The sequence below is a fragment of the Pristiophorus japonicus genome, chromosome 15 (assembly GCF_044704955.1).
Source record: "Pristiophorus japonicus isolate sPriJap1 chromosome 15, sPriJap1.hap1, whole genome shotgun sequence".
NCBI classification, from domain to species: domain Eukaryota; kingdom Metazoa; phylum Chordata; class Chondrichthyes; family Pristiophoridae; genus Pristiophorus; species Pristiophorus japonicus.
Window position 1 is genome coordinate 7,412,486 of NC_091991.1, and position 24,553 is coordinate 7,437,038.

A 24,553-nucleotide genomic window follows, 5' to 3' on the forward strand; every position below is an offset into this window, starting at 1 on the left:
GTTTTCTTATTGAAATGAATGGGAACATGGATGTAAACGTTCTGGCCGGGATTCGACACCAGGGATCCAGAGTCGGGGGCAGGATCACGGTGCGGAATTGTGGGCAATTCAGGCGGGAAGGCTGACCATCACCTCGCTGACCGCACAACGCTTCCCCGGTCCTAGCGGCACAGATACTGGCCGCACGTTCCACTTTACCCCGATTGATAGCCGTCTACTCTCCCTCCATTCCATTCCAGCCCCCACTTAGCTTCTTATGTAAACAAAGAGGAAAAATATTACATCTATATAGCGCCTTTCATGTCCTCAGGGCGTCTCCAAGCACTTTACAGCCAATGAAGTACTTTTGAAGCATAGTCACATTTGTAATGTGGGAAACGCAGCAGCCAATTTGCGCACAGCAAGCTCCCACAAACAGCAACGTGACAATGACCAGTGATAAATATTGGTCAGGACACCGGGGATAACTCCCCTGCTCTTCTTCGAAATAATGCCGTGGGATCTTTTACATCCACCTGAGAGAGCAGATGGGGCCTCAGTTTAACGTCTCATCCGAAAGACGGCACCTCCGACAGTGCAGCGCTCCCTCAGCACTGCACTGCAAGTGTCAGTCTCGATTTTTGTGCTTAAGTCTCTGGAGTGGGACTTGAACCCACGACTTTCTGACTCAGAGGTGATTGTGTTGCCCACTGAGCCACGGCTGAGCTCCAGCAGGATGCAGATCTTCCGATCTTTGGGGACATTTTATTTCTCTTTCAGCCACCTCTCCGTGGCTAAGATTTCATGGTGGGCTGATGCCGGGCCTCCTCACGGCAGTGGGAAGCCCACCGTGGGTGGGTGATGGTCCCCAGAGGTGTCGGAGAGGTGAGCATAAGTCCCACCCTGTCGGAAAACCACCATCTGGCTTGAATCCTCAAAAGCTTGCATCCTCCTGCTCAGGAATCTCTTTACACAGCGTTGCTAAAGAGATGGTAGCGTTGGTTTCATTGCTGTAATATTATTAAAAATGTTGTGTATGTAGACACCTTTAGTAATGACTCCATGAAGCAGGGTATGATACTAAAACTGTGTAGACCTGTAGTCCTTTATTTATAGCTCCGAGAGTGAGGACACCAAGCTGTGAGCTCCTGTTTATACTGGGTTACCTGCAGTGTGCAGGTAACCCTTAGGCCTCCAGCAGCAGCACCCTCTGGTGTACAAATAAGGTGTGTACAGTGTGAGGGTACATTCAGTGTTGCATAACAGTGTTACAGACATCACACAGTAAACAGGCATGCATGTGCAACAAAAAATATTAAATCTTAAAAATAAACTATTATGAAAGGATTATTGAATAGATTTGTTCAGAATTGTGAGGGGGTTTGAGAGCGAGGGTGCCGAGGAGATTTTACTGGAATGGTTCCAGGGATGAGGGACTGCAGTTATGTGGAGAGACTGGAGAAGCTGGAGTTGTTCTCCTTAGAGCAGAGAAGGTTAAGGGGTGATTTAATCGAGGTGTTCAAAATCATGAGGGGTTTTGATAGAGTAGATCGGGAGAACCTGTTTCCAGCGGCAGGACGGTCGGTAACCAGAGGGACACGGGTTTAAGATAATTGGCAAAAGAACCAGAGGGGGAGATGAAGAGAATGTTTTTACGCGGCGAGTTGTTGTGATCGGGAATGCGCTGCCTGAAGGGGCGGTGGGAGCAGATTCAGTCGCGACTTTCACACCGGGAATTGGATAAGTACATGAAGGGGAGAAATGTGCGGGGCTGTGGGGAAAGAGCGGGGGGGAGTGAGCCTGATTGGATCGTTCTTTCACAGATCCGATGGGCCGAATGGCCTCTTTCGGTGCTGTACGATTCGCTGGTTATTTCTGTCTGCCCGCTCTCCTTCTCCTCTCTGTTTTTACTATCTTCCTTGTTTATTTTAATTTTAATTTGTTATTTTGGTTGGCCTGACCTCTCTTTACAGAGGCTGCGGCACGGTTGGTAATCTCGCCTCCGATTGGTGAAAACTGCTTTCAATCTGTTTCCCCGCCCTCCCTCTAGCCAATCAGGAGATGGATTGTTGACATTTGACATCGCAGTGACAGGACAGGCATTCTAAATCTTCTATTGGCTCCAGGAGGTGTAAAGGGAGGGCAAAGGTCACTCCCTGGTGACCCAACTGGGAGAACTTGCTGGATGGACTTTGCTAGTCAGCTTGAGGCAAAGTGACAGTGTTGCAGTCAGCCGTGGCTCAGTGGGCAGCACCCTCGCCTCGGAGTCAGAAATTTGTGGGTTCAAGTCCCGCTCCAGGGACTTGAGCGCAAAAATCTAGGCTGACACATCAGTGCAGTGCTGAGGGAGTGCCGTCTTTCGGATGAGACATTAAACCGAGGCCCCGTCTGCTCTCTCTAAGCTGGATGTAAAAGATCCCACGGCACTCCCTGCTATCCTGGGCCAATAATTATCCCTCAAATCAACATGACTCAAACAGACGATCTCATCATTTATCACATTGCTGTTTGTGGGAGCTTGCTGTGCGCAAATTGGCTGTTGCATTTCCCACAATTGCAACAGTGACTACACTTCAAAAAGTACATCATTGGCTGTAAAGCGCTTTGGGACGTCCGGTGGTCGTGAAAGGAGTTATATAAATGCAAGTTCTTTACAATTTAAGTGACAGAAAGTGAGCAGAGTGCAAGGTTTCACAGTGTAATCTGAACACTGCTATGCCCTGCTGGTCCAGGGTGAAATCGGGGGGCGGGGGAGAGGATTGACTGCATTAACTGCGGTTGGCGGTGTTGGAAAATGAGCGCATTGGGGACATTTTGTGCTTGCATCAGGCTTTTGTGCCGAGCTTGTTGTGCTTAGACCAGGAATGCTGCAGAATAGCAGTGAGTGGATAAATGGGCTGGTACAAATGTATTCTTGGATTGGATTTGTGTGGCCCTGTAGTTGAGCTCCGTGTAAGGGAAGCCTTTGTTTTGCTGTTCCTTTCCCCACCTGATTAAATACCGAGGACTGGAGAGATGCAGTCTGAACCCTGGTGTTGGTCTCCTTTGCCCAGTTTGGGTGGCCTTTCCCTGGTCAATTTGGGTACGGTAGCATAGTGGTTATATCACTGCATCGGTAATCCAAAGGCTGAGACTAATGGTCTGGAGACATGTTCAAATCCCACCATGGTAGCTGGGAAATTTGGATTCAGTTAAATTTATAAAAATCTGGAGTAAAAAGCTAATGTCAGTAATGGTGAAAATACCGGATTGTCATAAAAACTCATCTGGTTCATTAATGTCCTTTAAAAAGAAAGACTTGCATTTATATAGCACCTTTCATGACCATCGGATGTCCTAAAGCATTTTACAGCCATTGAAGTACTGTTTGGAGTGTAGTCACTGTTGTAATGTGGGAAAGCCAATTTGCGCACAGCAAGCTCCCACAAACAGCAATGTGATCATGACCAGATAAACTGTTTTTGTTATGTTGATTGAGGGATAAATATTGGTCCCAGGACACCGGGGATAACTTCCCTGTTCTTCTTCGAAATGTGCCATGGGATCTTTTACATCAACTTGAGCGAGCAGATGGTGCCTCAGTTTGATGTCTTATCCGAAAGACAGCACCTCCGACAGTGCAGTACTCCCTCAGCACTGCACTGGAGTGTCAGCCTAGATTTACGTTCAAACCCACAACCCTCTGACTCAGAGTCGAGGGTGTTGCCCACTGAGCCACAGCTGACAAGGAAGAAAATCTGCCTCCCTCACCCAGGCTGGGCCTATATGTGACTCCAGACACATAGCAATGTGGTTAACATTGGTTGGCCTTCATTGCAAAAGGATTTGAGTACAGGAGCAAGGATGTCTTACTACAGTTATACAGGGCCTTGGTGAGACCGCACCTGGAGTATTGTGGGCAGTTTTGGTCTCCTTACCTAAGAAAGGATATACCTGCCATAGAGGGAGTGCAGCGAAGGTTCACCAGACTGATTCCTGGGATGTCAGGACTGCCGTATGAGGAGAGATTGGGGCGACTAGGCCTGTATTCACTAGAGTTTAGAAGAATGAGAGGGGATCTCATTGAAAAGTATAAAATTCTGACGGGGCTGGATAGACTGGATGCGGGGAGGATGTTTCCCCTGGGCTGGGAAGTCTAGAACAAGGGGTCACAGTCTCAGGATACGGGGTAGGAAATTTAGGACCGAGATGAGGAGAAATGTTTTCACTCAGAGGGTGGTGAACCTGTGGAATTCTCGACCACAGAAGGCTGTGGAGGCCAAGTCACTGAATATATTTAAGAGGGAGATAGATAGATTTCTAGACACAAAATGCATCAAGGGGTATGGGAAGAAAGCGGGAATATGGTGTTGAGATAGAGGATCAGCCATGATCGTATTGAATGGCGGGGCAGACTCGAAGGGCCGAATGGCCTACTACTGCTCCTATTTTCTATGTTTCTATGACCCCTTAACGCCTTGCGGGGGAAATTGCCCCGCGAGTCGCAAAGCTGTGCCACATCTGCTCTCGGGGCGGTACTTAAAGAGGAGGGCGCCGCCTCCCGACCGGCATCCCCTTGGGACGGGTCGATCGTGGCGGCCCTAGCAGGGTCCGGGGCCACCATCGGGCAGCCCGACACTCTGTCCTGGGGGCCCAGCGGAGGCCATCAGAGGCCTTGCAGAGTGCGCAGTGGCCCAGCCCCCTTAACGGAAGGGGAGGGGCGTTGAAGCGCGACGGCGCTACATGGACAGTGAACCCGTTCCTTTTGGTGTGGAAGCAAGTCATCCTCGTTCGAGGGACTGCCTCTGATGATGATTCTTGTTATAAGTGGAGTTGAGGTGAAAGATCAGCCGTGATCTTATTGAATGGCGGAGATGACTAAAAGGGCCCGAATGGCCGACTCCTGCTCCAATTCTTATGTTCTTACCGTGGGATTTTAACTTCTCGCTGATTGTAAAACCGATCTGCAGTGCGGAGACTGGTGGCGAGGTGGGATGACGGGTAAAATAACGTCACGGCGGGAGAGTTTCCGCTTTGGGCGCAGTCGGCCAGACAGGGGCCGTTTTGAGAAGTGTTTTTTTTTCCTCGCATTTCCGCTCAATTTCATTAATGCATATCGTTCGCGCAAAATCTGCCATGAGCCCGCGTAACCGGGCTGCGTTTCACACCGTCGTACTTTTCTAAAAAGATCTTGGCTTTTAACAAACATTCCTTGCGATATGTAACAGCGGTAACCTGGTGCAGTTAGGTGAACACAGCTGAAATTGGGCTTATCATCAAAAAATAACCAGTATCAATCCACCAGCTGGGAGTAACCCGATTCTCAACAAATGAAAATGACTTTTTAAAAAAATATACAGAACCATTTGCGAGTTATATTGGGGATACAGTGGTCCGTTTCTCAGTAAAAAAAAATTTAAATCGCATTCGAAAGCTTTTAAAAGGTGCCTAATGGTGTCCTCGATCAGGCCAACATCCCCAGCATCGAAGCACTGACCACACTCGATCAGCTCCGCTGGGTGGGCCACAATGTCCGCATGCCAGACACGAGACTCCCAAAGCAAGCGCTCTACTCGGAACTCCTTCACGGCAAGCGAGCCAAAGGTGGGCAGAGGAAACGTTACAGGGACACCCTCAAAGCCTCCCTGATAAAGTGCAACATCCCCACCGACACCTGGGAGTCCCTGGCCAAAGACCGCCCTAAGTGGAGGAAGTGCATCCGGGAGGGCGCTGAGCACCTCGAGTCTCGTCGCCGAGAGCGTGCAGAAATCAAGCGCAGGCAGCGGAAGGAGCGTGCGGCAAACCAGTCCCACCCTCCCCTTCCCTCAATGACTATCTGTCCCACCTGTGACAGGGACTGTGGCTCTCGCATTGGACTGTTCAGTCGCCTAAGGACTCATTTTTAGAGTGGAAGCAAGTCTTCCTCGATTCCGAGGGACTGCCTATGATGATATGATGACGATGCCCAAAATAAGCAGCTTAATTTTTAGAGCCTGTTCGAAGGGCCGCAAATGAGAGCAGTTTGCGGAAACGCACTGCGGTGATTAATTCGATCTGGGGGGGTGCGGGGCCAGTTTTTGGTTGGGGCCAGCTTCTAGCGCGATGGATTTTTTTCAACCGGCGCAAACGATGGCGGAAAGTCCAGTTGCGCTGAACGCAATTAGCGCTTACAATCTTTATCACGGATTCTTTATCACGGGTTACATCAATGCCGGCCGAGTCGCCGCAGAGAGATCAGCCCTGCCGAGCGGAATCTTCAGGCCTGAATGTTTGTAAAGAGCCTTCGTGGGTTTGCGGTAGCCAGGGACAGTCGCGGTGTGGTGGCAGTGGGGGTGTGTGATGGGCGGCCGATGCGATCCTGTCAGCCTTGTGCTGGGCCAGGTCGGGTTAACGTTCACTGCCAGAGGTTTCCCGCAGCAGCCTGCTCCCAGCCCTTTCCAGGCCCCCGGTCCGACGTTCTGCGATGGGCACACCCTCAGTGTCATGGCCAACGTCCTGCCATCTGCCAACGCGACTGACCCCAGATTAACCGGCCTTTCTCGCACTCGCATATTGTGTGGATCTTGCTGTGCGCGGGATGGCCTGCCACGTTTGCCTCTGTGACAGCACGGACTTCACTTCACAAATCTCCCCGCTCAGTTGCGACGCTTCCCTCTTATTTGTTTTCGCCCCCTGCGTGGGCCCTTTAACTGGCTGCGTCGCCCATTCGCATGTTCGGCACGTGAGCGGTTATTCCCATCGGAGAGCCGATGAGCGGCCTGAGCGGGCTCTCCAGTCCGACGCGCGGCCTCGCAGCTTAGCGGGAACGTTGGTTGGTTGTATTGCACTTTGAGCTGTCCTGAGGATGTGACGAGGCCCTATTTAAATTCAAGTTCATCCTTGTGTCTTCAATAGATTGGAAACTGATTCAATGGTAACCTTCAAAAGAGAATTGGATAAATACTTGAAGGAGAAAAGAAATTGCCGTGATGTGGGGAAAGAGCGGGGGGAGTGGGACTAACTGGATTGCTCTTTGAAAGAACTGGCACAGACTCGATGGGCCGAATGGCCTCCTCCTATGCTCTACTGTTCTATGATTCCATGATAGATTTTTCCAGTCAGTATTATTGGTGATTTGGAGTATGGTAGTGCTGGAGCCATCATATACAGGGACTTTATTGACCATTCCTTCTCTTCCCAGGTACATGACGGATGGAGGCCTTAACCTGTACACTCGGAGCACCAACCGCATCCCAGATGTGTCGGCCGCACGTGACGTCATCCAAAGAGGCGTGCCGGATGTCTCGGGAGATGCTGATAGGTAAGGGTGGGATGTCAGAGCAAGGGGGAGCTGTGTCGGGTTAAGCCAGATGATCGTGACGTCTGCCACTGGCTCCCATGGGAGGTGTTTTGAAACGTAAAAGAGAGAAGCCGGGACATTGAATAAATTTAAGACAGAGATAGCCAGTTTCTTAACCGATAAGGGATTAAGGGGTTATGGGGAGCGGGCGGGGCAGTGGAGCTGAGTCCATGATCGGAACAGCCTTGATTTTATTGAATGGCGGAGCAGGCTCGAGGGGCCGTATGGTCTGCTCCTGCTCATATTTCTTACGTTCTTATGTAATGAAGTACTTTTTGAAATGCTGTCACTGTTGTAATGTGGGAAATGTTGCAGCCAATTTACGCACAGCAAGCTCCCACAAACAGCAATGAGATAACGACCAGATAATCTGCTTTCGTGGTGCTGATTTAGATGTTCCAAATTCCTTTTAGCAACTCACCCACCTCACTATATACCCCTCACTCTATGGAGAGGGAATCGAGGCCTCGAAAACTTACTCCACCTAGTGACAAGAGCCTGCAACTGCAATGTGACGGTTCACATAGGAAAATTGGATGGGAAATGTGGACATAGCAATTTATAATGACAAATACTGATGGAAACGTGAGATGAAACATCATGGGAAGTGAGAGGAAAGTTTGTGACAATGGAGGAGAACTCAGCTATTTGTGACTTGCCCATTGCTAAAACACTCCTGACCAATTCTTTGAGGGGATGTTACAGATTTGGGAAGATTTAGGAAAATGCATACAATTGGGTTTACTTGCTGCAAGAATTGACGGGCTCTGAGTTGAGCTATTTTGTGACCCCAATGCGAAGGAGCCTGTTTTAATATTGGAAAATGGGTAGCATAGTGGTTATGTTGCTGGACCAGTAATCCAGGGGCCTGGACTAATGATCCAGAGACACGAGGGGCCCGAAATTCACCGTCGCCGAAGGGACGGCCATCGCGGAGTTTGGGCGGTCGATCGGAAAAATCGCTGGGCCACTGCGGTCGGGTACTTTTCCCTCCCCGAGCCATATTCAGCTCGGGGTGGGGGGGAGGAGATTTCAGCGGTGTTCACCTCCGCCGGAAACGGCGCGGTGAAGCCGCTGTAAAGGAAGGTTTCCAGCGGTGAGCTGTGCAGCGTATGGGCCGCTGGAAAGGGACTGCTACAGCGAAATTCACCCAGGAAAAGGTCGGACTTTTCCCGGCAATGCCCCCGCGAGGTTTTCGATGCGGTGCTTGAACGTGACATCGCTGGGGCCCTTTGGTAAGTAAGTAGTTTTGTTACTTATTGTTTTTATTTCATTTTCCAGCATGCGCAGTATTTATCTTTTCATATAGTTTTATTAATTATTGGTGTTTTTATTTCATTTTCCAGCATGCGCAGTATTTATCTTTTCATAAAGTTTTATTAATTGTTTTGGCTCCATTCAACCTGCTGAGTGCTGCTCAGAGGTTTGCACAGACCCCTGTACTTTTGTACAACTTTCAGAGGTCTGACTCTTTAGTGGAGTCCTGTGGGCTGCAGAGACCTGCTTGGCAGGGTTCACCCTGAGGATGGGAGGAGTGTTGGGAGGGTGACACTTGGTCAGAATTAGGGTGGCAAGCAGGAGAAGGCATCGCCATCAGCACCGTGCAGACAGGCAGCGGGCAAGGGAGGCAGCAGCCATGATTCGCTCATTCTGTGCCCGCTGTCTTCACCGGCCCGAATCAGGATTGTGATTGGCTGCTTGGGGACAAGGGATATCCCCTGTCCACTTGGCTGCTCATTCCACTGCGGAACCCCAGGGCAGTGCCAGAGCCTGCATACACTGACGCTCATTGTGCCACCAGGTGCATCATCGAGCAGTGCATAGACATCCTTAAGCAGAGGTTCCGGTGCCTGGACCGCTCTGGTGGCACCTTGCAGTACTCTCCTCAACCGGTCTCCATCATCGTCGTGGTCTGCACAACCTGGCCATCCTGAGGGGACAGCCACTGGAGGTTGAGCCAGCAGTGCCACCTGAGGAGGAGGAAGCAACGCAGGGAGAGGAGGAGGAGGCGCAGGAGGAGGAGGAGGAGGAGGAGGATCACCGTTGACCCATCGCCACCCTGGAAGGGCTGGGTGCAGACTGGTCACCCTCCTGGGAGGCTGCGTCCTCACATAGATGGAGGTGCCTGACAGACCTCCCCTGCAATCTCCCGCCATGCATCACGTACTGGCGGTCTGCCAGATCTCCCGACGTCAGGAAACAACATTCTTCTCCTGTCCTCCACACCGTCCATCAGTGTCTCCAGCCCCAGATCAGTGAACCCGTTGGCTCTCCTTGCACCTCCTACACCAGCCATCCTTCCAAACTCCTTCCCCCCCTTCAGGGCCTTGCTGCAAACCCTGGCCTTTTTAGAAACCCTTACCTGCACGCTGAATTTCAACGCTGAAATGAAGACAGCCACACCGCTGAAAACTCCACTTTGGAAGGGTTCATTAGCGCTGGAACCCACTTGTTCACTTTTGGAGCTGAATATGGGGTGGCCCAGCCACGAAAACATTTCGGCGCTAATGGCCACAAAAAGGTGGGGGGGAGCAGCAGTTTTCCAGCGGGACTGAATTTCAGGCCCGAGTTCTAATCCCACCACAGCAGCTGGGGAATTTAAATTCAGTTAATTACATACATCTGCGATAAAAAGCTAGTATCAGTAATGGTCAGCATGTAACTACCGGATTGTCATAAAAACCCAACTGGTTCACGCGTGTAGTTTAGGGAAGGAAATCTGCCGTCCTTACCCGGTCTGGCCTATTCGTGACTCCAGACCCACAGCAATGTGGTTGACTCTGAAGTGGCCTAGCCATTCAGGTGTACCAAACTGCGGTAAAGGAGTGTCACGGACTGCAGCAGTTCAAGAAGGCGGTTCACCACCACCTTCTCAAGGCCAATTAGGGACATGCAATAAATGCTGGCATTTCCAAGGTGGATGGATGCAGAGAGGATGTTTCCACTGATGGGGGAGACTAGAACTAGGGGGGCATGATCTTAGAATAAGGGGCCGCCCATTTAAAACTGAGGTGAGGAGAAATTTCTTCTCTCAGAGGGTTGTAAATCTGTGGAATTCGCTGCCTCAGAGAGCTGTGGAAGCCGGGACATTGAATATATTTAAGACAGAGATCGACAGTTTCTTAGCCGATAAGAGGTTACAGGGAGCGGGCAGGGAAGTGGAGCTGAGTCCATGATCGGATCAGCCATGATCGTATTAAATGGTGGAGCAGGCTCGAGGGGCCGTATGGCCTACTCCTGCTCCTATTTCTTATGTTCTTACGTTCCAGTGACGCCCCCATCCCGTGAATGAATTTAAAAAAAAATAGATCGTGGCTGATCTGCACCTCACCTATATTTAGCCACCTCTGGTCTGTATCCCTTGCTGGTGCCCTTACCCAACAAATCTCTATCGATCTCAATCTTCAAAGCTTCAGTTGTCCCCAGCCTTGTTTGGGGAGAGAGTTCCAGATTCACACTACCCTTTGCGTGGAAAAGTGCTTCCTGTTTGCACTCCTGGCTCTAATTTTATGAGCGTTCTTGATCCCCCCCCCGCCAGAGGAAATCGATCCGTTGGGCCGGTAGATCTGTGTGGCTCAGTTAGTCCTTGGAAGGAAAAGACGAACATTAAAAAAAACAACAGCAAACGTTCATTGTTGTTCCCCTGCCGATCTGGGATCCTGGGAATATGATCAGGATGCTCGGCCCATGGGGCCTCCTCCTCCCTTTCTGTTGATCGTGGCAGCTCCAACCTGCCCCCCGTTATACCATCGATGCCTGGTAATAGCAGCCCCGCGGGCAACATTTCACAAGGGGGTCGATGGCGGGACATGTGAGCGCCCTATGGCAGTAACATAACCAAAAAAACAAACCAAAGAACGTTCATTTATATAGCGCCTTTCACGTCCTCAGGACGTCCCAAAGTGCTTTATAGTCACTGAAGTAATCATAAAATCTTACAGCACAGCAGGGGACCATTCGGCCCTTCACGCTTGTGTCGGCTCTTTGATAGAGCTGTCCAATTTAGACCCTTTCTGTTGGCCAATCTGTCATTCGAACATAAGAAATAGGAGCAGGAGTAGGCCATACGGCCCCTCGAGCCTGCTCCACCATTTAATACGATCATGGCTGATCCGATCATGGACTCAGGTTTATTTCCCTGCCCGCTCTCCATAACCCCTCAATCCCTTATCGGTTAAGAAACTGTCTATCTCTGTCTTAAACATATTCAATGTCCCGGCTTCCACAGCTCTCTGAGGCAGCGAATTCCACAGATTTACAGCCCTCTGAGATGCCGTGTCGTAGCAACACGCGGGCAACATTTCACAAGGTGATCGATGGCGGGGCAATTAGGGATGGGCAATAAATGCCGGCCTTGCCAGCGACGCCCACATCCAGTGAATGAATAATTGAACAGATACATTCAGCTCCATTGCCGGCTCGATTCTGTCTCCCACTCGGCTTTGCTTGCCTTGTGTGGGGGTGGGCGGAGGTCCCTCTGAGAAAGGTTAAACACTTCCCCCCCCCCGCCCTCCCGCCCCCGCCCAACCTGGGACATAAATTTAAATCCTTTAAATAGTCATGTTTTGTAAGCCCTGGAGAAAGGACACAACACGTAAAATATTCATTGAATATTCAACGAGCACCTTCCAGAACATTCTAAAAATCAGCAAATGAACTAAAGGGACGAGGCCCATCTATAATTAATTCATCACAGATTGTGCAAGAAGAGTTGACATGAGAGTGAGAAGTTTTCGCCCAGAAACAACCGATTTGCAAAGTTGGAAGTAAAATTTAAAGAACTCAGAAAATGTAGTTCCGGAATTCTAATTACTATTTTATATCATTAAAGGCACACGTGGTTTGAATAGAACTCAATATAATTTGATAAAAGAAGGAAAGATTTGCATTTATATAGTGCCTTTCACGACCACCGGACGTCTCAAAGCGCTTTACAGCCAATGAAGTACTTTTTGAAGTGTGGTCACTGTTGTAATGTGGGAAATGCGGCAGCCAATTTGCGCACAGCAAGCTCCCACAAGCAGACATGTGATAATGACCCAGATAATCTGTTTTTTTATGTTGATTGTAGACAGGTTTAGGATTAGGGTTACAATAGATATATATTTTTTAAGTTTCTGTCTGCAATCAGGGCTTGTTCACGTGTTATATCTGGGATACATTCCCAGGTCCCAATGGAGCAGAGAGTCCCAAACAACAGACTTCTTAAGGAAACACAATGTGGTATTCTGCTGCTAAAGCATAAGTGTATGTCCCTTTAAGAGTATAAATTCTAATTGTGGTTAAGTAAGCACTAGTTGAGGTGATGCACAGATCACGTCCTGTTATTTACCATCAGCAGTGGCCCAGGAATAATATTCATGTAGTTACAAAATTTGTACATTCTAATATTTTTTAATTCATTAATATCCCCTTAATGAGCTTCGTACGCATTGAGAATGACAGACAGGGGACTTTGATTGACTGTGACATGTTCCTTTAACCAACACTCAAGAGGTAACGTTTTTTTTAAGGACTGAATACATGACAGAAATGTTTGAAATAACTTCAGTATAAAAATAATGTAAATACAATACGCTTCCTTCTCGGGGACTAACGGCATGCTGCTGGATACCAAGTGATTTTATCAGTCTGGTCTGGAGCCTTTCCCATGGAACACTCTATGCCATTAAAGATCCTTGGTCAATTCACACGCAGGGGACATGTTAATGAATCTATTGGTGTATGTAATAGTACTATCAATAGTGTAGTAAAACTGTCAATGGGGCTGTAAAATCTTTTTTTAATGCAGATATAATGATATTTAAGCGACAATGCCAGAACAGCTCAGGCTTGGCAATGAATAGGGAGTTCGCGAACTTGCTCCTATTGATTGCTCAAGCAAAATCGGTCTGGTGAAGAACTTGCATTTATAAAGCGTCTTTAATATAGGATCAGATCCCAAGGCGCTTTGGAGAGGGTTAACCAACAAAGTGGACACCAAACTAAAGGAGGTGACCAGAAACGTGCTCAAAGAGGTAGGTTTTAAGGAGCGTCTTAAAGGAGGAGAGAGAGGTGGAGAGGTTTAGGGAGGGAGTTCCAGAGCTTGGGGCCCAGGCAACAGAAGGCAGGGCCACCAATGGTGGAGCAAAGGGATGGGGGGAGGGGGCACAAAAAGCCAGAATTAGAGGGACTTGTGGGGAAGAGCAAAACTAGAGGCCATCGATATAAGATAGTCACCAAGAAATCCAATGGGGAATTCAGAAGAAACTTCTTTACCCGGAGAGGGGTGAGAATGTGGAACTCGCTGCCACAGGGAGTGGTTGAGGCGAATAGTGTCGATGTATTTAAGGGGAGGCTAGACAAGCGTATGGGGGAGAAGGGAATAGAGGGTTGTGCTGACAGAGTTAGATGAGGAAAGACGGGAGGAGGCTCGAGTGGAGCATAAACGCCAGCACGGACTGGTTGGGCCGAATGGTCTGTTTCTGTGCCGTATATCCCATGTAATCCTATGTGTACGGTGAGATCAGGGAGGGGCAAGAGGAGGTTACAGAGATATGGGGGGGGGCGGGGAAGAGGACGGGGCCATAGAAGGATTTAGACACAAGGATGAGAAATTCAGATTTCAGTTTTTGGAGGAGTTCATTCCCCAGGCGTTCCCCTCTCCACAGCTCAGTCCAGTACTGCTTTTAGCAACGGAACCACTGGGGCAGTTTCACCTTCTCATTCATTCTTTCCCCTCGTAGGTTTCATTTGATTTAAATCTATTCGCATTTTCTGTTTGTGATTTTCAGTTTCTCCTGCTGCTTTCAATGTCACATTATTTCCCTATTACCTTCCTTTAGTTTCTTCTGTCTGTCTCTCTCTCTGTCTATCTGTCCCAGTCTAGCTCCCTGATTGATTCTTTGTCTCTCTCTCAGTCTCTCTCCCCGTCTTTATGTATATCTACCTCTCCCTCTGACTCTGTATGTGTCTATGTCTGTCACTGATTGTCTTTCCGTCTCTCTCTCTCCTTGTTGAGACCCCACAGTTTGTCTGTCCGTTTCTGTCTGTCTCTCTCCGTGTCTTTCTGTCTCTGCGGACATGTGCGTGTATGTCACTCTCTGTCTCTGCCTCTGTCTTGCTCTCCCTCGGTTACTTTGTGTGTGTGAATGTATGTCCCCCTTCTCTGTCTTAGTCTCTCTATCTCTGTTTCTTTATCTCTCTGTCTCCCTCTCGTTCTCTTTGTCTCTCACTCTCTCTGTGCCTCTCTCCGTCTCTCTCCCTTTCTGTCTCTCTCAGTTTCTGTCTCTCTCTCTCTCCCTCTCTCTCTGTCTCTCCCTTTCTTTCTGTTTCTCTCTCTCTCCATCTCTCTCCCTTTCTATCTCTCTCCCCCTCTCTCTCTCCTTTTCTTTCTATTTCTCCCTCTCTCTGTCTCTCTCCATTTCTGTCTCTCTCTGTCTCTGTCTCTCCCTCTCTCCCGCTCTCTCTGTCCCTCCCTTTCTTTCTGTTTCTCCCTCTCTCTGTCTCCCTCTCTCCGTCTCTCTCCCTCTCTCTGTCCGTCTCTCCCTCTCTCGGTCTATCTCCTTCTCTCCATCTCTCCCTCTCTCGGTCTCTCTCCCTTTCTCTCTCTGTCCCTGTCTCTCCCTTTCTTTCTGTCTCTCCTTCTCTCTGTCTCTCTCCCTTTCTGTCTCTCTGTCTCTTCCTCTCTCCCTCTCTCTCTGTCTCTCCCTTTTTTCTGTTTCTCCCTCTCTCTGTCTCTCTCCCTCTCTCTGTCCGTCTCTCCCTCTCTCGGTCTATCTCCCTCTCTCTGTCTCTCCCTCTCTCGGTCTCTCTCCCTCTCTCTCTCTGTCCCTGTCTCTCCCTTTCTTTCTGTCTCTCCTTCTCTCTGTCTCTCTCCCTTTCTGTCTCTCTGTCTCTCCCTCTCTCCATCTCTCTCCCTCTCTCTCTGTCTCTCCCTTTCTTTCTGTCTCTCCCTCTCTCTCTCTCTCTCTCTAACTGCATTTGCTTTCCCCATTTCCAGGCCATTTTCCAAATCCCACTTGGCAGGTGCACACAGTTGGAAAGCTGTAAGTGGCTCCCCAGATGGTTTAGCAGATTCAATCCCTGCTTTATGTTGAGTCTGCTGATACTAGCACGGACAGTAAAGGTGGTACAATTCACCTCCGTGTCCTCAGTTAGAGACAGAAAATTAATCCACCCCAAAAATACTTAATTGGCTGTAAAGCGCATTGAGACGTCCAATGGTTGTGACAGGCACTATGTAAATGCAAATATTTCTTTCTTATCTGAGGAATTTCCTCAGAAGTGATGCAACAAAGGTTCACTCGATTGATCCCTGGGATGAGACGGTTGTCCTGTGAGGGGAGATTGAGTAGAATGGGCCTATATCCTCTCGAGTTTAGAAGATTGTGAGGTGATCTTATTGAAACTTATATTAAGAGGGGGCTCGACAAGTTGGATACAGAGAGGATATTTCCACTCACAGGGGAAACTAAAATTAGGGGGACATAGTCTCAGAATAAGGGGCCGCATATTTAAAACTGAGTTGAGGAGAAATTTCTTCACTCAGAGGGTTGTAAATCTGTGGAATTCTCTGCCCCAGAGAGCTGTGGAGGCTGGGTCATTGAATATATTTAAGGTGGAGATAGACAGATTTTTGAATGATAAGGGAGTGAAGGGTTATGGGGAGCAGGCAGGGAAGTGGAGCTGAGTCCAAGATCAGATCAGCCATGATCTTATTGAATGACGGAGCAGGCTCGAGGGGCCAAATGGCCTACTCCTGCTCCTATTTCTTATGTTCTTAATGGATAAGAAAATAACTGGAGTGGAAAACTACCACTCCAGAAAACGACAGCCCATGGAGGGCTAATATAGTATTAGGCGGTCCCTCGTATCGAGGGTGACCCACCTCCACACCAAAAAGGGATGAGTTCACAGATGTTTCAATGAAGGACCTAATATTCCAGATCCTGAACTACATGTTGAAGGGTGGAAGATGCCTGTGTGTGGATTTTTTTAACGTGGAGTGACCGTTGCACACCAGCCACCACACGGGCTTGACAGAGCGAGGTCTTGGTCCAGTGGCAAGGATTAACCAGGACGATTGAAGATCAGCTCTGCTGCACGGACCTAGTGCGCACACATATCGCAGTGTGGGCTGGCCCGTGCTGCCCCTGGGCCCTCGCCTCTCCCTGGCCCGATCACGACAGTCCTAGGCCCTGATCTTTCACCGCTCCTCCGCCCCGATCAAAAATGGTGCAGTCAGTCATCATCATCGTCATAGGCAGTCCCTTGGAATCGAGGAAGACTTGCTTCCACTCTTATCATGAGTTCTTAGGTGACTGAACATTCCAACACGAGAACCACAGTCTTTGTCACAGTTGGGGCAGATAGTCGTTGAGGGAAAGGGTGGATGGGACTGGTTTGCCGCACGCTCCTTCCGCTGCCTGCTCTTGATTTCTGCATGCTCTCAGTGACGAGACTCGAGGTGCTCAGCGCCCTCCCGGATGCACTTCCTCCACTTAGGGCGGTCTTTGGCCAGGGACTCCCAGGTGTCAGTAGGTATGTTGCATTTTATCAGGGAGGCTTTGAGAGTGTCCTTGTAACGTTTCCACTGCCCACCTTTTGCTCGTTGGCCGTGAAGGAGATTCGAGTAGAGCGCTTGCTTTGGGAGTCTCGCATTTGGCATGCGGACAATGTGGCCTGCCCAACGCAACTGATCAAGTGTGGTCAAGCGTGATCTTTACCAACGGATCCATCACAAACCCAATCCACGTCTGGACCGGAGTCAAACAGGGCTAAGTCATCGCCCCAACCCTCTTCTCAATCTTCCTCGCTGCCATGCTCCACCTCACTGTCGAGAAGTTCCCCGCTGGAGTGGAACTAAACTACAGAACCAGTGGGAAGCTGTTCAACCCACGCTGTCTCCAGGCCAGGTCCAAGACCACCCCAACCTCTGTCGTCGAGCTACAGTACGCGGACAACGCCTGTGTCTGCGCACATACAGAGGCTGAACTCCAGGACATAGTCGACGTATTTACTGAGGCGTATGAAAGCATGGGCCTTACGCTAAACATCAGCAAGACAAAGGTCCTCCACCAGCAGTCAGTAACAGGACATCAATTAGTCTCCTCTTATCTTGGAAACATCAAATATCGACACACTGTTATTTGAAATATCAAAATATAAGGGTTAATATAAGCAGCAGAAGTAGCACGGGAGAGATCTGATATAAACCTCAATGTTAGCCCACGGGCGTATTAATATGACCAACAATAGTACCCCCGGGGAGAAAGAAAGACTTGCATTTATATAGCACCTTCCATGACCACCGGACATCCTAAAGTGCTTTACAGCCAATGAAGTGCTTATTGAAGTGCAGTCACTGTTGTAATGTAGGAAATGCCCAGTTAATTTGCGCACAGCAAGCTCCCACAAATAGCAATGTGATGATGACCAGATAATCTGTTTTTGTTATGCTGATTGAGGGATAAATATTGGCCCAGGACACCGGGGATAACTCCCCTGCTCTTCTTCAAAATAGTGCCGTGGGATTTTTTATGTCCAGCTGAGAGAGCAGACGGGGTCCTCGGTTTGACGTCTCATCCGACAGATGGCACCTCCGACAGTGCAGCACTCCCTCAGCACTGCACTGGGAGTGTCAGCCTAATATGGCTACCTCAAAATGGCCAGAAACCAAACTGTTGACCCAAATACTCCGCCAAATGTTTCTCTGAGGATTGAGGTGCTGTAGCTGCATTTGTTCATGGGTCAGAGGCAACCTGTCAGGGCCAATCACCGGAAGCCACCCTGCCAGGTGCTGAGAGCGTCAGAATTGATCTCACCAGCAGCTAGCAGTTGCTGATGGAACAGGGAGAGCTTGGCACATCTCTCTTCTTTCTCCATTGTGTTCGTCACCGCTCCTGTCATGCGTCATTTTCCTATCAAGGGCATTGGCAAGCAACTGTGCTCCAGGCTGTGTGGCACCAAGTCGGATTACCCATGGGTTCCCACTTCTCCCTCAGGGAGCGAGTTGCAGCCTTGCAGCTGGATCCAGCTGAGTGCACAAGCCAGCATCAAGGAAACTGTTGGAGGTGTTGTGGAACAACAGCACCTCGGGGCAATGCTGCGTTATGCCAGGAAGTGTGGTTCTGTCTTCCATTTGTAGGAACAGGAGGAGGCCATCGAGCTTGCTCCTGCGTTCATTTAGATCACGGCTGATGTGTATCCCAACTGCAACTACCCGGCTTTGCTCCATAATCCCTTGATACCCTTAACCAACAAAACTCCCTCGATCTATGGGGCCGAAATTCCCTTGGCAAATCCGCCCAGTTAACACCGGCGATGGGCGGCTAACGGGCGACACAGGCCTGTCGGCGGTGGTGAGTGGCGTCCCTGCCTCCCGGCAAATTGAGTTGGTGGTTGGTGGAGGCGCCAAGAGGTAAAGCTGCACCCTCCAACGCTGCTCGCTTGGTGATGTTATCTTGGCACCGTTGCCACGATATTTGGTTTGTACGGCGGCCTGAAGGCCCAAGCATCCGTACGGCCTGCAAAAAGACACGAGACTCCCAAAGCAAGCGCTCTACTCGGAACACCTTCGCGGCAAACGAGCCAAAGGTGGGCAGAGGAAACGTTACAAGGGACCACCCTCAAAGCCTCTTGATAAAGTGCAACATCCCCACCGACACCTGGGAGTCCCTGGCCAAAGACCGCCCTAAGTGGAGAAAGTGCATCCGGGAGGACACTGAGCACCTCGAGTCTCGTCGCCGAGAGCATGCAGAAAGCAAGTACAGGCAGTGGAAGGAGCGTGCGGCAAACCAGTCCCACCCTCCCCTTCCCTCAACCACTATCTGTCCCACCTGTGACAGGGACTGTGGTTCTCCTATTGGACTGTACAGCCACCTGAGAACTCATTTTTAGAGTGGAAGCAAGTCTTCCTCGATTCCGAAGGACTGCCGATGATGACGATGATGACGAAAAAGTGGTGTCAACATAGCGGATCTCAGGCGGAATCGCCCGGAGATCAAGTTACGTTTTTTTATTTACCAGAGTTGTGCCGGTGGGGAAGTGCGCGTATGTGGCTGGGAGAAGTTTTCGTGTTTTTTTTCCCCCCCCCGTTTTGCCGGCTCGCCTGCCGGCAGCCTCCCGTCGGGAGATTGAGTGGGCCTCCCGAGCTCCCGCCCCGTTGGGCACCCGAGGGCGGGTGTGCCACGCCACAGTTTGGCGCTGCTCTCTCACCTGTGGCCGTAAAAACTGAATTTAGGACTTTGAGGCCGCGCCTGACACCCGGCGGTAAAATCAGCACTCGGGCGGTAACACCGCCTCAAAACCGGCCATAACCAATTTCCAACCCCTTGAAAGTTCCAATTGTCTCTCAGCATCCACGGCCTTTTGGGGAGGCGAGGCCCAGATTCCCACCGCCCTTTGCGTGAAGGGCAGAAACATTGGAGAAACGATTATATTTTCTTAATGTGGCAGAATGCGAGCTTAGCGGTCAAGCAGGGTGAAGGTTTCAGTGGTGATTGTGCTTGGATTGATTGATCAGTGTTGGTACAAATACAGTTTTATTTCATATCAGCTCTGCAGTTCCAGTGTAAGTCAGAGTCCGGCCTGACGAGACACCGGAATGTGTTCAGCTCTCGGCCCCGCCCCTGAGGAAGGACACATTGGTCTCGGTGGGGGAGCAGCGCAGATTCACCAGAGTGCCACCGGGGCTGAAAGGGTTAAATCCCAAGGACTGGCATTTGGGCTGGACTTGTGTTCCCTCGAGTGTAGAAGACTAAGTGATGATCTGATCGGGCTGTTTCAGGTGATTAAAGCATTTGCTAGGGTAGTTCGAGAGAAGCTATTTCCTCTGGGAGGAGTCCAGAACAAGGGGGGGCGGCATCTCCTTAAAATTCGAGCCAGCGGAAATCGGGAACTCACTCCCCCTCCCACCCCGCCCCCCACCTCCCCCAATGGCTGTTCAGGCTGGGAGTCAGTGGATCATTTCAAAACTGAGATTAATAGATTTTTGTTAAAGAAATAAAGCCCCTCTGGGTGAACAAGGTTCTCTTCAAATCCCCTCAAACTTTTTACCAATTACTTTAAATCTGTGGCCCCATGGTTGTTGACCCCTCTGCTGAGGGAAATAGGTCCTTCCTATCCACTCTATCTCGGCCCCTCATAATGTTATACATCTCAATTAAATTTCCCCTCAGCCTCCTCTGATCCAAAGAGAACAACCCCAGCCTATCCAATCTTTCCTCATAACTAAAGTTCTCCAGTCCTGGCAACAACCTCGTAGATCTCCTCTGTACCCTCCATATCAGGACAAAGTTAGAGCTAAATGTGATGTGTTTCCTACAGCGTATTGGTACCGATATATTACATTTACCACGTAATAACACTGGAGGAGGGGAGAGATCAGAGTGTTTGCAGCAGTGTACCCTCCTCTCTGTAACCCCTTCAGTGCTGTCCAACACTCTGGAAGGCCACAATAATGGTGGCTTATGTTATAACACTAGTGCAATTAGTGTCTCACCTTCCAGACTTTGTGTTGGAGAAAGAGGGCTCCTAAACACTTCCAGAACAAGAATAGCTATCACTGCTCACAACAACACCCCTTGGATTGAAAGAAAGAAAGATAAACTTGCATTTATATAGTGACTTTCACTGTTGTAATGTAGAAAACATTGTAACGATGTTGTAATGTTAGACAAGGGTATTAAGGGTTACGGAACCAAGGCAGCTAGATGGATTTGAGATACAGATCAGCCACGATCTAACTGAATGGTGAAACAGGCTCGAGGAGCTGAATGGCCTCCTCCTGTTCCTATGTTCCTAACGATGAGGGCTGAGAGTCCCTGGGCGAGGGAGTCTCACACCGTTACGATTGAAGGCAATTCGGGGCTTTGTGCGGCCTGATTTGCACTCGGTATTCTTAGCCCTCCAGGCCGAAACCCTTTCTCACCAACACTGAACTTGTAATGTGGAAGGACCATAAAATGCTGATGCACAGCTCTGGTACCAGAAATGTGTCTTCAAGATGGTGATTTAGGAATAATCTTTGATTAGGTCGACTAGGCCTGTATTCACTCGAGTTTGGAAGAATGAGAGGGGATCTCATTGAAACGTATAAAATTCTGACGGGGTTGGACAGACTGGATGCGGGGAGGATGTTTCCCCGGGGCTGGGAAGTCTAGAACAAGGGGTCACAGTCTCAGGATACGGGGTAGGAAATTTAGGACAGAGATGAGGAGAAATGTTTTCACTCAGAGGGTGGTGAACCTGTGGAATTCTCGACCACAGAAGGCTGTGGAGGCCAAGTCACTGAATATATTTAAGAGGGCGATAGATTTCGAGACACAAAAGGCATCAAGGGGTATGGGGGAAAAGGGGAAGATGGTGTTGAGATAGAGGATCAGCCATGATCATATTGAATGGCGGTGCAGGCTCAAAGGGCCGAATGGCCTACTACTGCTCTTATTTTTCTATGTTCTATGTTTCTATTAAGTGGTGACTGTATATTCCGAGTTCTTAAATCTACAGTTAGGAATGTAGGAACAGGGGGAGGCCATTCTGCCCCTCGGGCCTGTTCCACCAATCAATCAGATCATGGCAGATCTGTGTCTCAGCTCCATCTACCCGCCTTGGTTGCATAACCCTGAACACCCTTACCTAACAAAAATCTATCAAATTATCTATTGACCCCCAGCCTCAATAGCTTTTGTTGAGTCAAATCTTCTAACTCAGAGGTGCAAATGCTAGCCACTGAGCCACAGAATCTACCCCTTAAATGTCATTCCATGGGGCAGACGTTGCTCTTGAACTATTAGAACATAAGAACATAAGAATTAGGATCAGGAGTAGGCCATCTAGCCCCTCGAGCCTGCTCCGCCATTCAACAAGATCATGACTGATCTGGCCGTGGACTCAGCTCCACTTACCCGCCCGCTCCCCATAACCCTTAATTCCCTTATTGGTTAAAAATCTATCTATCTGTGATTTGAATACATTCAATGAGCTAGCCTCAACTGCTTCCCTGGACAGAGAATTCCACAGATTCACAACCCTCTGGGAGAAGAAATTCCTTCTCAACTCGGTTTTAAATTGGCTCCCCCGTATTTTGAGGCTGTGCCCCATAGTTCCAGTCTCCCCTACCATTGCAAACAACCTCTTTGCCTCTATCTTGTCTATCCCTTTCATTATTTTAAATGTTTCTATAAGATCCACCCCTCATCCTTCTGAACTCCAACGAGTAAAGACCCAGTCTACTCAATCTATCATCATAAGGTAACCCCCTCATCTCCGGAATCAGCCTAGTGAATCGTCTCTGTACCCCCTCCAAGGCTAGTATATCCTTCCTTAAGTAAGGTGACCAAAACTGCACGCAGTACTCCAGGTCTCACCAATACCCTGTACAGTTGCAGCAGGACCTCCCTGCTTTTGTACTCCATCCCTCTCGCAATGAAGGCCAACATTCCATTCGCCTTCCTGATTACCTGCTGCACCTGCAAACTAACTTTTTGGGATTCATGCACAAGGACCCCCAGGTCCCTCTGCATCTCAGCATGTTGTAATTTCTCCCCATTCAAATAATATTCCCTTTTACTGTTTTTTTCCCCAAGGTGGATGACCTCACACTTTCCGACATTGTATTCCGTCTGCCAAACCTTAGCCCATTTGCTTAACCTATCCAAATCTCTTTGCAGCCTCTCTGTGTCCTCTACACAACCTGCTTTCCCACTAATCTTTGTGCAAAGGGTCACCAGGGAGGAGGAGATTGAGGAGAGTGAGTTTGGGAGTGTCACAGGTCTGTAATGGATCAAGCCTGAATTTCCGTCCATAAGAACATAAGAATTAGGAGCAGGAGTAGGCCATTCGGCCCCTCGAGCCTGCTCCACCATTCAATAAGATCATGGCTGATCTTCTACCTCAACTCCATATTCCCGCCTGATCCCATATCGCTTGATTCCCTTAATATCCAAAAATCTATCGATCTCTGTCTTGAATATACTCAAAGACTGAGCCTCCACAGCCCTCTGGGGGAGAGAATTCCAAAGATACACCACCCTCTGAGTGAAGAAATGTCTCCTCATCTCAGTCCTAAATGGCTGACCCCTTATCCTGAGACTGTGACCCCTGGTTCTAGACTCCCCAGCCCGGGGGAAACATCCTCCCTGCATCTACCCTGTCAAGGCTTGCAAGAATTGTGTATGTTTCAATATCACCCCTCATTCTTCTAAACTTTAGAGAATATAGGCCTAGTCTACTCAATCTCTCCTCATAGGACAATCCCCCTGTAATGTATTTGCTTCATGCTTTAAGAATTAGTTGGCTTATTAGCAAAGGTTTACCAATCACACCACACATTATCAGTTCATCCACCAGGCTCACAATGACCTGCCTCATCGTGGATCCCCTGAACCCAACTGGCTGGGGTTTTATTGAGTCTTGTAAACCTCATGTGACTGGCAAAGCCACTCATAATGCAACAGCTCTACAAACCTGTGAGCATACTCACAGGGCATACATTACACCCCGCATCCCAGGAATCAGTCTGGTGAACCTTCGAGCCACAGCCAACATTCTTGTTGTAATGTAGGAAATGCGGAATGGGATGCGTGGGATTGGGTTAGGGGTAGGGGTACAGTTAGGGTTAGGGTAGGGATAGGGTTAGGGGTAGGATATGGGGTAGGGGTAGGGATAGGGTTAGGGTTAGGGGTTAGGGTATGGGGTAGGAATAGGGTTAGGGGTGGGGTTAGGGGTAGGGTTAGAGGTAGCATTAAGGGTAGAGTTAAGGGTAGGGGTAGGGTTAGGGGTTGGGGTTAGGGGTAGGGTTAGGGGTTGGGGTTAGGAGTAGGGTTAGGGTTAGGGGTTGGGGTTATGGGTAGGTTTAGGTGTTGGGGTTAGGGTTAGGGTTAGGGGTAGTGTTAGGAGCTAGGGTTATGGGTAGGGTTAGGCGTCGGGTTAGGGGTAGGTTTAGGGGTAGAGTTCGGGTTTGGGGTTAGGGGTTAGAGATAGGGGTGGGGTTAGGGTTTGTGTTAGGGGTTAGGGGTTGGGGGTAGGGTTAGGTGTTGGGTTTTGGGTTAGGATTTGGATTCGGGGTTGGGGTTAGGGTTAGGGGTTGGGGTTAGGGTTAGGACTTGGATTAGGGGTTGGGGTTCGGGGTTGGGTTTAGGTTTAGGATTTGGATTAGGGGTTGGGGTTAAGGTTAGGGTTAGGTGTTGGGGTTCGGGTTAGGATTTGGATTCAGGGTTGGGGTTAGGGTTAGGGTTCGGGGTAGCGTTAGGGGTAGTGTGGGAGGAGAACAAT

At 49.3% G+C, this 24,553-nt stretch overlaps 1 protein-coding gene across 1 annotated transcript in view; it reads left to right on the forward strand.

Moving 5' to 3' along the window:
- nav3 (neuron navigator 3) overlaps positions 1-24,553 on the forward strand; it is a 463,067-nt gene that overhangs the window by 234,316 nt on the left and 204,198 nt on the right. The window contains exon 12 of the mRNA XM_070900107.1: positions 7,139-7,258. Coding sequence (XP_070756208.1) covers positions 7,139-7,258 — 120 coding nt within the window. The remainder of the gene's footprint in view (positions 1-7,138; positions 7,259-24,553) is intronic.